The sequence below is a fragment of the Myotis yumanensis genome, unplaced genomic scaffold, assembly GCF_028538775.1.
Source record: "Myotis yumanensis isolate MYYU_CA2020_CCGP unplaced genomic scaffold, mMyoYum1.0.hap1 SCAF_2, whole genome shotgun sequence".
Classification (NCBI taxonomy): Eukaryota; Metazoa; Chordata; class Mammalia; order Chiroptera; family Vespertilionidae; genus Myotis; species Myotis yumanensis.
In genome coordinates this window covers 100,040,807-100,056,682 of record NW_027223753.1, presented here as the reverse complement: position 1 = coordinate 100,056,682, position 15,876 = coordinate 100,040,807, and the positions used below count along the sequence as shown (strand labels likewise).

The 15,876-nt window shown below is 48.2% G+C and overlaps 1 protein-coding gene across 1 annotated transcript in view; it reads right to left on the bottom strand.

Moving 5' to 3' along the window:
* Nucleotides 1-4,435, bottom strand: part of EDAR (ectodysplasin A receptor) — a 33,395-nt gene extending 28,960 nt beyond the window's left edge. Inside the window, exons 1-3 of the mRNA XM_070403475.1 lie at nucleotides 4,377-4,435; nucleotides 3,476-3,598; nucleotides 3,055-3,236 (exon numbers count right to left, since the gene is read on the bottom strand). Of these exons, the coding sequence (XP_070259576.1) occupies nucleotides 3,055-3,236; nucleotides 3,476-3,598; nucleotides 4,377-4,427 (356 nt within the window). The 5' untranslated portion in view covers nucleotides 4,428-4,435. The remainder of the gene's footprint in view (nucleotides 1-3,054; nucleotides 3,237-3,475; nucleotides 3,599-4,376) is intronic.
* Between the last annotated feature and the right edge of the window lie 11,441 nt (nucleotides 4,436-15,876).

Sequence of the window (15,876 nt, the reverse complement as noted above, 5' to 3'; positions counted from 1 at the left end):
AGTGTTTATCTTCACTGCTGCCAAGGGGGTCATCCTAAGGTTGATTATGTCCTACACCAGCTTATACATCTGCATTAGCGTCGAGCTAAATGACTCACGCCCTCAGCATCATTTTCCAGAGTCCTTTCCATCTGGCCTCTCCCTTCACTAGTTCCTCCACACCCACCTGTGTGCCTTTCACTTGGCCTAGGGATGCAGCCCTACGTCCTGTCAGATTGCTCACCCTCTGGGCTTTGGCTGAGCACCTGCACTTGGAGAGCTCTGTTCCACTTCTCATCTCTGTTCCACCCATCCCAGCATCATTCTGAGAAGTCTTCTAAGACCCCTACTGACCCCAGTCACAGAAATGGCCCTTCCTGGACTTCTTGAGCACTGGTTTTCTTGTCTCTCTCCTCCACTGGAAAGAGAGGCACTATGTCTTTCCTCTTTGTCTCACTAGTACCTACCTGGTGGACTCTTAATTTAAAGGTTTACTGAAATAAATGCTAGGTTGTGAATGTCAGGTCATATTCTCACACTGACAGGCTCTCAAAATAAGTTGAGGTTTTGCAAAAAGGGTTATTTTCTTCCCAAGGCTGAGCATGGCAAGGGGAGCATGCTTTTCCTCGGCACGTCTATAGTTAATCCATAAAACTCTGCATTTTTTCATGAATTATGTACCCGCAGCAATTAAAAGCAATTGAGAGAAAAGTCCCAGGAATTATAAGTTATCAGAGACTGATTCTAGCCATCTAAAGTCAAGGTCCTTCTAATTTTTCTCATTCAAGCCCAATGTCTGCAGGCCCTCCACAGACGTGTGACCCACTGGGTCAGATGCATCAACTGCTTCTTCATCTTCTTCTTTTTTAAAAAAAATATTTTTTTAATTGATTTCAGAAAGGAAGGGAGAGGGAGAGAGAGATAGAAACATCAATGATGAGAATCATTGATTGGCTGCCTCCTGCACGCCTCCTACTGGGGATCAAGCCCTCAACCCCAGCATGTGCCCTTGACCAGAATCAAACCCAGGACCTTTCAGTCCTCAGGCCAACACTCTATCCACTGAGCCAAACCAGCTAGGGCTTGACTGCTTCTTCCAACACTTCTCTCTGGTGGAGCCCCCACAACACAATGATCACAGCAACTAAACTAAAGAAAACCCAGTGAAAGGACTTTTATTTCATCACTAGAGGTCTGGTGCACGAATTCGTGCACCAGTGGGGTTCCTTGGCCTGGCCTGTGGGATTGGGCCAAAACTGGCTCTCTGACATTTCCCGAGGGGTCCTGGATTGTGAGAGGGTGCAGGCCACGCTGAAGGACCCCACCGGTGCACAATTGGGGCTGGGGAGGGATGCGGGAGGTTGGCCAGCAGGGGAGGGACCAGGGGAGGGCTCCAGGGCGCATCTCACTCAGTCCCGATCTGCTGGACCTCAGCAGCAAGCTAACCTACTGGTTGGAGCATCTGCCCCCTGGTAATCAGTGCATGTCATAGAGAGCAGTTGAGCAGCCTTAGCTTATCATTAGCATATTATGCTTTGATTGGCTGAACGGATGACTGGACGACCAGACACTTAACATATTAGGCTTTTATTATATAGGACTAGAGGCCTGATGCACAAAATTCATGGAAGGGGCTTGGCCCCCGCTGCCACAGTGGCTGCCTCTGCCTCAGCCCCCATTGCCATAGCTTCATCCAGAAGGTTGTCCGGAAGGATGTCTGGTCTAATTAGCATATTATGCTTTTATTATTATATATATTTTCTAAGATAATAGTTTAACATCTTCCTTGGGTATAGCTACCTATTTTTGTGTTTTTTCCTTATTGAAAAGGTTCTGGAATAAAGTTCTCATGATTTCTTTATTCATTTGAAAAATATGTTTGAATCATCCTGTGTCAGGGACAATGTCGGACAATGACGTGGTTGTCCCTGTGGGGTTTGGATAGGCAGGTCTGTAACTCAGGACGTAGGTCTGAACTGATGACAGAAAACTAGGGAGACTGGAGGTGGGGGGTGGGCAAATCACCAGCAGAGAGATGGTGGTGGAAGCCATGGAAATGGATGCTTCTCAGTAACAAATTTGAATTAGGGTTAATTTCTGTGAGTTTAAAATATCTCCTCATTTTAAAGAGTTATTCACTTTTAGTCTATTCCTAAATTGGTGGGACTTTCTGCCTTTTTTATACTTCCTTTTTCTTAGACTAATGCCCAGTGTTCTCATTTGAATGTGTTCTTATTTGCTTCCTCCTCTCAATTCAGCACAGTGAGACGACGTGTAAACAAGTGATTTGTGAAGTACAGAGTACTATTGAGAATGCTGCTGCCTCCATGACCAACACCATGGCCTGCACCCTGGCCAGCTCCATCGCCGCCCCCACCATCTCCATCACCCTTGAGCCGTCACCACTCTTGGTGTCCGGGCAGCCCTTGCAAGCATTATGCTGTGTGGCCACCAGAGGGAGGCAGCAGCAACTGCAGAGGCTTGGTGTTTACTGGGGTAGGCTGCACCTGCTTGTCTCAAGCAGAACTTGCTAATGTGTCCTGCCCGCGTGAAGGAAGATTTTTATCCTTCTTTCAGGATAACTGCATTTGCACTTTGCTTTTTTGGGGAAGACTTTTGATACATAACAGAATTGTGGTGGAATTATATACATATTACACTCAAATATTCCTGTCAGTGGCTTTTATCCTCAGTTTTCCTCAGAATACTAAAAGTAATATTCTTGTATGGGATTTTAGTGTTTTTTCCCAAAGCATTCCACATGTGTTATCTCATTGTAAGTAGTCAGCAAATTTGTTTGATTTGAGAAGTCGGAAGAGCTGATTGATGTTGGCTTAAAGAACACAGAAACTGAGCCTGGGCAAGCTGCCTGCTCAGGAAAGGTGGCAGGACTCACCATCCTTATTCCAGATACGTGACCTCCTCTCTGCATGTCGCCCCTGGTAGAACGGGGCAGACAGCAGGAGTGACGCTGCACTGCAGCCTGAGGTGCTCATGTTCTCAGCGAGCTTCCCAGAGATACACAGAGGTTTCTGAGAGCGTGTCCTGGGTGCAGTTTGGAGCACCCATGCTTACCCAGGGAGACAAGGCCCACACTCAGCGTCATTCTCCATGTCCCCTGGCATCAGCACGGTGGCCCGGAAGAAGCCCTCGCAGTCTTTGTGGCGCCTGCATATCTGGTAGCCTCCTTTGGAAAACTTCTCTGCTGGGCAGGGGATGCAGCCATAATCCTCATCTTTGGTGCCGTAGCCACAGGACTGGCCGAGGAAGAGGACAGAGGACATAGGTGAGTCCAGGGCCACACCTGCCAGGACCAAACCTACAGTCTTTGGGCACACCATGTGCATGGGCGCACAGGCCCATCAGGCACAGGGTGCCCGGGTGCACCGGACACTGATTTAGCTAGGGAGCCACATGCGGAGCAACACTAAGTATGGTGACAATACCCATGAAGGTCTCGGGGGCTGTGGTCTGGCAGCCAGGCAGGGGTTCTTACCAGGTATGGCTCCTCCCCCGGCCCACACTGGGGACACTCATGGCACAACCCTGTGGTCTGGTTGTAGTACTCATTCTCGCCGCAGTTGTTGTATTCTGCTCTGGCTGAGCACATCAGAGACACCTGCCACAAGAAAGGGGTCATTTGGCTTTCATGCCTCCTTGAAGACACACAGTTACTCAGTTACTTGGAGTCAGTGGCCAGACAGCCCCAAGGCTGGGTGAGGAAGGGCTGGTGGTGGGAGCCTGCTCAGTCCGTTAGTGCGCATTCAGTGCCCCATCCCCAGGAACTTAGCTGATAAACTAGGCAGGCCACCCTGCTTCCACTGTCTGGCCTCACTCCTGCCTCCCCCTGTCCCACACCCATCCCACCTTGGAGGCCTGATCCAAACTCGCTTCCCCCATGAAAACTTTCCTCCATTCTTTCCAAAGTCATGAATGAGGCAGCTCCTGCCCCAAGCCTCTAGCACAGCAGGTTTCACAGTCACATGTGCCTCTTCTCCTCCCCTGAGGGCTCCTGGTAAAGGCTTGGATCTTTCTTAATTGTATGGTCCACAGGTGTGGCTCGTCACACAGGCATGTGTATATCACAATGTAAATAAGCATTTAAGGACATTTCTATCCATGAAATCCTATAAAAGAAGCCACCAACCAGGGAAGTCTAGTTTAAACCCTGGGTGCTGTTCAGTGTGTTGCAGGCATTACCTTTTTGCATCCTCAGAAGAACTCAGTGAAGATGATGCTATTGTTGTTCCCATTTTACAGCCATGTAAACTGAGGCTTAAGAGCCCAAGGAACCTGCCCAAGGAAGTGTGGCTGGTGAAGGACACAGCTTGGAGGGGGATCCCACTGGAATCTCTGCCAAGCCTGCGCAGTGCTGGCAGGTGTCCTGACCCACTTACCACCAGGACAGGGAGCCAGGGCATCGGTCTGTAGTCTCCCACGTGGGCCATCCTCTCCCATAGGTTCACCTGAAAGATATACCTCATCAGCAGCAGTGCCTGCAGGGCCTGAGGCTGCTCCAGTTGCCTTCATTGTATCCCACTGGGTCAGAGGGACCTCCCAAAAACAGAGTGAGGAACGGATAGGCCCCAAAGAAAAGGCAGATTTAAGCTGAGTGTCAGGCCCCTTGGACTGTCTCCGCCACTGTCCTCCCAGCATCACCTCATCCCGGGAAAGAGCTCCAGAGAGGTGGGACCAGAGCACAATGCAGGCCACAGCTGAAGCGGCACTGACGAGCTTTCACCTGCTGGAGAGTCTGAAGACCCTGGTGAGCGTGCTCCAGGCTAGTGCTGATCCCCTGGCTGCAGGGGAGACCCGGAGACAGTGCCAGGGATCAGACAGCCCTCCCCACCCAACTTCCTGCTTTCCCAGCCCCTCATAAGGTTCGTCCCTCTCTCTGTGAAGAATGGGTCATCTGTCAAAGTGAGAGAATGAATCAGTCCAACCACTTAACTCTACAGTTGAGGCAACTGAAGTCCAGGAGGCTAGTGACTTGCCTAAGGTCACCTGCTAATGGACAGAGGATGCCAGCTCTACTAAACTGATGCACTGCTTTGAAGGAGGAGATGTTATTTTTCACTTTCAGAATGGGAGACCTGTGTTTCCAACTCAAAGCACTTGTACCCAGGAGCCCACTATACAAAGAGAAACACTGTGCTCATGTGAGCACCTATATTCCCCAGTTGCCACACGCTGGGTCACTGTTTCTTTGACAGAGGGGATGAATTAGTGACAAAACAGCTGAGTTATGTGAGGAACCTTCAGAATCACCCGCCGCCTCAGACAATGTGTCATCCTATGAATCCCCTTGTTCTCAGTGAGCCTTTTAGTCATGGAAACCCAGAATCCCCAAATACCACCCTGAAATGACTATACAGGAACACAAAGCAGGAAATGATAAATGGGAAATCTATTATTATTATTATTATTATTTTGGAGAAAACACCTGAACTCTGTCTTTACAATACAATATCCAAAAGGCATTAGGGAGAAAAGCAGCCAAAAGATTATTTATTGGAAATAGGAAGTTAAGTTTGAGATAGGAGGAGGGCGTGTCAATCTGGTTTGCATTCTATATAGGTTATTAGCTCTTCAGCAGCAGAATCCGGAGAGGCAGAGGATGTGGAGGAAGGGAGCCCTCGTGCACTGCTGGTGGGATGCAGAGTGGTGCAGCCACTGTGGAAAACAGTGTGGAGGGAGGTTCATAAAAAAATTAAAAATGGAACTGCCTTTTGACCCAGCGATTCCACTTCTGGGAATATAGTCTAAGAAACCCAAAACATTAATTTGAAAGAATATATACATCCCCATGTTCACTGCAGCATTATTTAGCCAAGATCTGGAACTGTCCAAGTGCCCATTAATAGGCAAGTTGATAAAGAAGCCGTGGAACATGTATGCAGTGGAATATTACTCAGCCATAAAAAGAATAAAACTTTACTGTGGGAAACTGCCTATTGTCTTCTCTGGCAGAGAGGTATGGACAAGGAACCCGAATGCTGGTGACCCTTGAAGCCCTGGCAAAAATCAGGGCTATGTACCCACTGTTTAGTCGAGACAATGGTAGCTGAATCAACTTCCCCACCAGATAGTCATGTAAATCCTTACTGATAAGATAGTCTGCCTGTTACTGGAACTTTCCTGCCTAAGGGCTATGGGTATATCCCAAACTGAGTAAAAGGATGGCAAGGCCGGAGCACAAGCGGAGTCCATCCTCTTGGAATGGGCTCTCGCCTGGCCCCCCAATTTTCAAATTATTATTTCTTGTCTCGTCTCTTTCATCTTCCAGAGCCTGAACCCTGAACCATGCGGGATGTGGAACATTCACACTTTACCATTTGCGACAGCATGGATGGACCTAGAGCAGAGGTGGGCAAACTTTTTGACTCGAGGGCCACAATGGGTTCTTAAACTGGACCGGAGGGCCGGAACAAAAGCATGATGGAGTGTTTGTGTGAACTAATATAAATTCAAAGTAAACATCATTACATAAAAGGGTACGGTCTTTTTTTTTTTTAGTTTTATTCATTTCAAAGGGGCGGATCTGGCCCGCGGGCCGGAGTTTTCCCACAGCTGACCTAGAGGGTATTACGCTAAGTGAAATAAACCAGACAAAGACAAATACTTTATAATTTCACTTATATGTGGAATCTAAAGAACAAAATAAAATGACAAACAAAAGAGAAACAGACTCATAGATACAGAGAACAGACAGACAGCTGTCAGAGGAGAGTGTTGTTGGGGAGCTGGGTGAAATAGGTGAAGGGATTGGCAGTACAAATTGGTAGGTACAGAATAGTCACAGAGATTTAGAGTACAGCATAGGGAATATGGTCCATAATATCATGATCACTACATATGGGGACAGGTGGGTACTTGAAATACTGGGGGCGGGGGGGGGGGGGTATCACTTTGTAAAGTTTATGATTACCTAACCCCTTTGCTGTATATCTGAAATTATTACAGAACTAGAGACCTGGTGCATGGATTTGTGCACTGGTGGGTCCCTCAACCTGGCCTGTGCCCTCTCGCAATTTGGGATCCCTCGGGGGATATCGGAGTGCTCAATGTGGCAAGTGGCTGGGGAGGAGCCCGAGCCGAGGCTGGGTGCCACTTCTGCGCATCCCAGCCCCGCTGTGCCTGCTGCCGCCGTGGTAGCTGTGCTCATCAGCTGTGAGCCTGGCTTCTGGCTGAGTGGCGCTACTGCTGTGGGAGCGCACTGACCACCAGGGGGCAGCTCCTATGCTGAGTGTCTGCCCCCTGGTGGTCAGTGCGTGTCATAGCAACCGGTAGGCTTTTATATCCCATCTAATAAAGAGGGGATATGCAAATTGACTGTCATGCTGTCACAAAGATGGTGGCACCCATAGCCACAAGATGGGGGGCTGAGGCGGGTCTGGCCGCACTGCGTGCCTACCAGCCCCCCAGCTTCCCAGGGCTGCCTGAGGCTCAGGTAACCAGGGATGGCCGAGGCTTGCGCTGCCGACAGTGGCAGCAGCAGAGGTGTGATGGGGCGTCACCTTCCCCTGATCACCAGGTTGCCTCCCGCCCCTGAGGGCTCCTGGACTGTGAGAGGGGGCAGGCCGGGCTGAGGGATCCCTCCTCCAGTGCATGAATTTTCATGCACTGGGCCTCTAGTATATAAATAATATTGAATGTATAAAAATAGATTTTATTTTAATAAGTGATAGTGTTGAACAAATTATTACAGACTCTAAAAGCCACATGAGAAAAATCCAGAGAGGCAATAAAGAGCAAGGAAAACCAAAATTTTGGATATTTCTATTCACATTTTATCTTTAAAAAATATATATATTTTTATTGATTTCAAAGAGGAAGGGAGAGGGAGAGAGAGATAGTAACATCAATGACGAGAGAGAATCATTGATCGGTTGCCTCCTGCACGCCACCTTCTGGAGGTTGAGCCCACAACCCAGGCATGTGCCCTTGACCAGAATAGAACTTGGGACCCTTCAGTCCACAGGCCGAAGCTCTATCCACTGAGAAAACTGGCTAGGGCCACATTTTATCTTTTTATTTGACTCTACTTTTCTTGTCAGTTTTTATTTTTCTACATATTAACTAGTGGTAATAGCAATTGTTTCTGAAGTACTATAGACAGCCATGGCCTAAGAATATTCCCTAAACACCAAATTATTATTACTGTTTGTCAGCCTCAGTCGGGGCTTTATAGAATACGAATTTCATTACTAAGTAGGTGCACATGCATTTGTGCATCGAGCTTCACCCCCTCACATAGTGGGACTATTTTAAGGTGCCAACTCACTGTTCTGTAGTGAATCCAGAGGCAAGAAGAATAGCTGGGTTTGGGGGTGACAGGGCAAGCTGAAAGTATTTCTTTCCAAACATATCCGAGCTGATGAGAGCAGAGAAATGAGACAAGGAGATAAGGGAGAAGCTGGCACAGTGGCCTCTTGACAGAAAGTAAGAATCTTTTATTTCTTCTTATTTAGAAAATAACTCGTTCACCTGTTGCTAAGAGCAGAGGACAGAGCAGTGACCTGAGGGAACTCAGTGCCACTTTTAGTTCCCAGACAGAACATGCCTGCCACAAAATTTCATGTTTATATATTGACATGAGTTCTAAAAAATTTTCATTTTGTCATTTAAATCAATGCATTTTAGTGAAAATAACTTTCCCATTTCACCCTGAGAATGCTGTCCATCAATTTTGATGAGGCAATAAAAAGGGACTTTTTGAAGCTTCACCAGGCTCCTCACTTCTGGTATCTCAGTCACACCACCTTTGCTCAGCAGCACAACCACAGCAACAACATCATACACAAGTACTAAGACCTTCTACTAGAACCCCAACATGTCAGCAAAATACACCATTAATCTGATAGTGCAGATATCCTGGCAGCAAAGGAAGTTGAAGGAGATAAACCATTTATTGGCACCGGAATTAATAGATGCTAAAGTAGCTACAAAGCTGTGGCAAGCAATGAAGCAAGAAGGATCTAGAAATGATCACTATTACTATTTGCTCCTGAGGGGCCCTCAGAGGGCTTGCTGCTCTCTGAGAATCGTCACCCTGGGTGATTGAGAGGCCTCCTACATGGTGGCGGAGGCCGGGTGAGGGGCTTGCTGAGACAGTTGTCTGAAAGGAAAGGTGAGGTGAGGGCAGGTGGAGGGCACACAGCTCTTCAATGCTCATCTCCCATCCCACCCCCGCAACATGCTCTACCTCCATGCCTCTCTGCAGTCTCGAGCCTGGGGAGAAGCGATGAGGGAGGCAGCTGTGTGTGGACTTCGCACTCCAGGCTCTCAGGCAGCCTAGAGCTTTAGGCAGATGCTGGCGATGAAGGTGGTTGACTCATTTCTGTGCCATCGAACAGCATGGTCGCACCACCTGAGTCAGAGCTATGGCAGAAGCAGCAGTGAGGTCTGCTATGCACACTGCAACATGTAATGTGCTACACGCCATGGCTCACATGTGCAAGGCACGTCCCAGTGGGAAATGGCTCACGATGACTAAAGCGGAGCTCTCAGTCTGCACGTCTGCTCAGAACCAATGGTTTATTGTTCTTGTTAATGGCACACATTTTATATTCTTATTGCTAAGAATATAAAGAACAATCAGCTTATGGAGGTATAATTAAATCATAAAAAAATGCACACATTTCCAGTGTACAGGTCGGTGGCTGTGGTTATATACGCACCACAGAACTAGCACCCACCTCCCCACCCCCACCCACAGTTCTTTACCACTCACAGAGAACATCCCTGTCCTTCCGCAGTCTTCTCATTCCCCTATGCCAGTGATGGTGAACCTTTTGAGCTCGGCATGTCAGCATTTTGAAAAACCCTAACTTAACTCTGGTGCCATGTCACATATAGAAATTTTTTGATATTTGCAACCATAGTAAAACAAAGACTTATATTTTTGATATTTATTTTATATATTTAAATGCCATTTAACAAAGAAAAATAAACCAAAAAAATGAGTTCGCGTGTTAGAGGTTCGCCATCACTGCTCTATGCCAACACCCTGCCTGCCAAGCCAATTCTAACCACCAGGCATTAGTCCTGCATGTTCCAGCTCTCACATGAACATGAATACCTATGGCCCATTCATGCTGGGAGAACCAGCAGTTCTGCTGTATTGCTGAATAGTATTTCATGTGGTTGATACACCACAATGTTTATCCATTCACCCATTCAATTTCTATTTGCTAAACTTAGATTAAAAAAAAAAATTTTTTTATTGTTTCCCAGACTTTGGGCAGTCCTGACCTCACATTTGACGTAGGGACTAGACTATCAGACAGGTTCCCGAGGGAGCTGCTTCTGGGCCTTCGTCCAGGGAGGTCTGTGAACACTCTCAGGAGAGGACCTAGGAGTGGAGCCACCTTTGTTTGCGTCCAGTCATCAGAGCAATTCAGGAGTCACCAGCCTGGATGCAGCTATTCCCTTAGGAAGGCGAAAGGCATCCTTTCCAAACCCCTCCCTGGCTTCCCTGCTGGTGGTTACCATGGAGATGCTACTAGAATCCCAAATTCTGAGGATCCACAAATAAAACCTGCACACTAGCCCCACACCAACAGTGAGTATGGTTAAAAGGGAAGGGCCGAAGAGGAAGAAAAACAAGAGCATTTGCCCAGAGCTAACCCCTGTGATGCTCTTCAAAAATTCACTTCAAAATGATTGTTAGTGTATTGAAAACAACAGCTGTTCATCATAGTAAATAATCATCCTCAACAAAATTCTTCTGTCCTGAGATGTTTTATGCTGATGGAATTGGCTCAGAGGAGAGGGCGCACTGTGCATTCTTGTGGTCCTCACTGCCAAGGACTCTGTGGTCCTGAGGCCTGTGCCCTGCTCCCAGCCTGGGGGTGAATGTGTGTTCAGGGCTAGGGGGTAGATATGGATTTATCAGGATAGCTGGCAGAACTCTGCTACAAAGAGAGGCCTCTCCACTCAGAAGTTTCCTTCCAGCTGAGGAGCGCAGGTTGTGTGTCCCTTACTGATGAGAACCTGGGAGTCCCTGAGAGAAATGTCATTGGATTTCTTCAGGCATCTGTGTTTGGGGAGTGGAGCCATCTAGTGTTTGCTGCAGATGATTGTCCTCTCAGCCATGGAGAGTATTTATGGAGGGTATACCAAGGGCCTGGCCCTGTTCATGCACACATTATTATTATTTTTAATTGATTTCAGAGAGGAGGGGAAAGGGAGAGAGAGATAGAGACATCAATAGTGAGAGAATCATTGATCGGCTGCCTCCTTCATGCCTCCTACTGGGGATCAAGCCCGAAACCCAGGCATGTGCCCTGACCTGGAATTGAACTGTGACCTCCTGGTTCATAGGTCGACCTTCAATCAAGGTGCCACACGGGCTGGGCCATGCACACATTCTTGTGTTTAGAGGTAGGTCAATGGTGGCTTGGAGAAGTGGAGTGACTTGCCTGAGGCCACACAGACCCAGATCTACTCCACCTTCTACCATTCTACTTAGCCTCAGGAGAAAGGGTCCCAAGAGTGACAGAGAAAGGATGGAGACCGCTGGGAGTGGAGAGAGTGAGAGGGTCAATTCAGCAAAGAGGCCAGGTCAGTGCAATGTGGACTTGGTTTCAAATAACTTCTGCAGACCTGTGAGAATTGGACAGTTCTTTACAAGGCAAGATGAAGCCCAAGAAACCAGGGATGGCAGGAGTCAGTGTAACCTCCCCACCCCCACCCACCTTTAGAATTTTCTGAAGCCATTTGGTCCCAGCGGATTCCTGTTTTCTCCTCTCCCCTTTCAACACCACACCAGATCTGTGGATGCTTAACTCCCAGGCATAACTGTGTTAGTCTGGACTCCCATGAAGAGTTCTTGCCCTGAGAACTTAGAGGTGGGGCACGAAGAAAACTTAAGAGCAGCAACAAAGATGTCTCCATGAGCCCAGTCTTGTAGATCTGAGTGGGTAGGATTTTGTTTGTTTGTTCATGGCCTTATGGATTGTCTCCTTGCTCTTAATCCTGGGATTAGACCACCTCAGCCCCAGCCCTTGGGTCTCACTGACGTGGAAATACCCAGCGCAGATGGCATTTCGTCAGGCAGGTGACCCGGGTGATGCAGGGCTATAAATAACCATTAAATGTCCCGTTTGGAGAGGCCCATTTCCCCCTTTGAATTCAAGTCCCAGCATGAAGTAAGTAACAGATTGGATCCTTCCTGTCAGATGCAGGGTCTTGTTCGACCGGTTTGAAAGAAGATTCATTTTTCAGGCTCTCTTTTCAACTACAGCAACAGGAAAGCATTGAGGAGGGCGAGTTTAGGAAAGGCACCCTGTGGGTTCATCAAGAACACCTGAGACACACCTGCTCCCATGAACCAGGGGGGAAACCAAGAAGAGCTGATATTCCTCAGTGCTTAGGGATCATTTGGGCTGAGATTAAAACTGTAATTAATGTGATGCAGATTGCACTGCAATCACACATGTTCATTTCCCCACCCTGTGCCTTCTTTCAAGCGGGAGCTGAAGGCAGTTCTGAAGCCCTGAGCACTGTTTTAAATAGACCGAAAGTGTGGCATTACCAGACCAGACAGGCAGCAGCTAGCCGGGGTGCTCCAGAATCAACATGAGAGTCGCCACACATTTGGGAATGCTGGCTTCTGAGCTCATCCTGACTTCTGAACGAACTTTTCAGAGCAAAGACTATGGTGTGTTTTCCTTGGCTGGTGTGTGAATAGGAGCAGGAGTCGCACTTGGCACTGTCTGGGGTGCTGGTGTCTGCTCTCCAGGCTGTGGGAGGTGGATCCGCGGGTGAGCACGCCTTCCTCAGCAGCTGCCCTCTGCGCCCCAGCATGTCACAGGCTGAGCAGGATTGGGCTGTGCACCCTCCCTGCCCTGGGCTGAGCACGAGCAGCAAAGGCTGTGTCCACCACAGGGGACACTTTTCTCATCTGCACAACAGCTGAGCAGAGATGAACGAAGGCGCTGAGACCACTGGCCTTGAGTGAGCCACTCCAGCTCACCGTGTTTCAGGGCCCCTGCTTGCTCATTTCCCTGAGGGCAGGACGAGGTGGATGGACGTGGAAGTGTTTTGAATGTAGACTGCGGTTATTCAGGAGTGTGCACGAGCAGTTACTACCCAGCCACGCAGGAGCAAACACTCCTCTGTTCGGCAGGAATGATATTTTCTGAGTAAATTTAAAACAGTCTGATTGTAACTGAAAGGGTGTTGGGCATGGAGCCCAGGCTGTTGCCTTTAACCTGAAGAGGCAGCTATTCTCGGTGTGGCTGGGTAGGGGTTCCTGGATCGATGGTGGGCTCCTTTAAAGCAGACTTCTTATGCAGGAACTTACTTCTTCATGTTTCCTCACTCAGTGTGGGGACAGGATGTGCCCAGCTGGCTGGCCCTCCTCGTGGCTCAGTTGCTGTGTCAACGGGGAGCCAGGTCCTGCTAGTGTTCCCACTGTGTGGATGGAGAAACCGTGGCATCCAGCTGGAATGGACCTTCCTGAGGTCACAGAGTCAAGGAGAGTAGCCCAGCCAAACACCTGGGTGCAGAGGTCAAGCTCTTAACCTCCAAGCCAGAGCGTGGTCCCGCCTGGGGGAGCCTCTGTGCTCTAGGACAGGAGCTGAGTATGCGCAGTGTCCCTGCCATTCGCAGCCTTGACCTTTCCCACCAGAGAGAGAGGCGAGTGCTTCCAGGACCACCACGTTATACCAGTTGGGTGATTTTGGAAAATTGCACCATGCCCTCTGGTTTGCATTAGCACAGTCTGGGGCTTTCTGACCCTGGAAAATCCTAGGAAGTTGTGACTGCGTATGTAGTGCTGCCTGTTGTGAGGATCTCACCTCTGCGTCCGGGGAGTAGAGGTATAGAGGGAGACAAGCAGCTGCGTGGCCATCAGCCTAGTCGGTGTTTGTGGCTGAGCCCCCCTCTCCTGTGGCACTCCCCAAAATTCTCCTGCTTTAGCAGGACACTCTGTTTATTTGAGGGGCCAATAAGGAAAGCCATGCCAATGAATCCGAGTACATAACATTTAAGGACACCTTTATGTGGTGTTTCATTATATATTTGTCTACTCTAGCAGTTTAAATGCCATTTAAACCTATGCCAAGAGCCCTAAGATAATGCCAAAGTATTTGGAACTAGAGTATGCTGGTATTAAAATAAAAAATACATTTAAAGCCCAGAAACCTGTTAATTAGAAAGAACTATTAAGTTCTTAAAAGGGGAAAATGTCTCTGTGCTTTAAGGGGAGCTAATTAGAGATCTGGGTAGAATGAATACAATTTGGTTTATTTGGACTGCCAGTGTTTTAAATATCAACCACCAGGAATGCTAGGGAAAAAAAATGGAAAAATAATTTAAAAGTAAAAATACAGCTAACATATTTATTTTAAAACGCCATGGATATCAAATGGATAAACAAGAGAGGCATGTAATGGAAGGAAATTCTGACACGGGGATACAGCAGGGATGGGCCTTGAAGCTGTTGCGCTAAGTGAAATAAGCCAGACATGAATGGACAAACACCATATGATTCTACTTTTAAATTCAGAGAGACAAAAATTCATAGTGATAGGTGGTGCCAGGGGCTGGCAGAGAGTAGACGGGAGTTACTGTCTAATGGGCAGAGTTCAGTTGGAGATGACAAGAGTTCTGGGGATGGATGATGGCACAACATTGTGAATGCACTAAATGCCCCTGAATAGTGCACTTCAAAAGGGTTAAGATGGCAAATGGTTTATGTACATTTTAAAATATATTTTTATTGACTTCAGAGAGGAAGGGAGAGGGAGAGAAAGACAGAAACATCAATGCTGAGAGAGAATCATTGATTGGCTGCCTTCAGCACACTCCCCTCTGGGGATCGAGCCTGTAACCCGGGCAGGTTCCCTGACTGGGAATTGAACTGTGACCTCCTGGTTCATAGGTTGACGCTCAACCAATGAACCACACTGGCCAGGAAGTTATTTACATTTTACCACAATAAATGCCATCAATATCATAGGAACAAAGGGTAATTTAACTTTATTAGTAAGTGGCCATTCTATTCCTTAAACCTAAATTGGCTAACACCCAAAGGTGGGTAAGATGGTAGAATATATATGTACTAGAGGCCTGGTGCACGAAATTCATGCACAAGGGGGGATGTCCCCTCAGCCCAGCCTGCATCCTCTCCAATACGGGACTCCTTGGGGGATGTCCGACTGCCAGACAGACATCCCTCTCACAATCCTGGACCGTTGGCTCCTAATCACTCCTAATTGCTCACCTGCCTGCCTGCCTGGTTGCCCCTAAATGCCCCCCCCCCTCCTGCTGGCCTGATAGCCCCTCACTGCCTCTGAATGCTGGCCTGATCGCCCCTAACTGCCCTCCCCACTGGCCTGGTCACCCCATACTGCACCCCCTGCCCTGGCATGGTCACCCCCAACTGCCCCCCCGCCGGCCTGGTCACCCCTCATAGTCCCCCCGCCAGCCTGGTCACCCCACGCAGCCTGCTGTTCAGTCCTTTGGTTGTCCCTCACTAACCCCCCTGCCGGCCTGGTCGTAGGCAGCCATCTTGTGAGAGCGTGAGGGTTAATTTGCATATCACCTCTTTATTATATAGGATTGAAGACATTAAGGGAGAGTTATCATTGTGTCCAGGCTCCTAGGCCCGGCCACTGGGGGCCATGCCTAGGTGCTCCAGTGCTCAGGCACATGGGGGGAACAAGGCAAGAAAGGCCGACAGGCTGCAACAGGTCCTGGGCCCATGACTAGGCTTCCCTTTGTGAATTTTGATGTTAATTTTGAATCAAATGGGAATGGTTCTGTTTTAGCTGGGAATTCATGTATTTCTTGGAATTATGTCCTCTAGTGCCCGGATTTTTCCTGTGAAGATTTTTCTTCATGCTGGGCTTGGACATTCCTTTGGACCCTTCATCCTTACTCAGATAA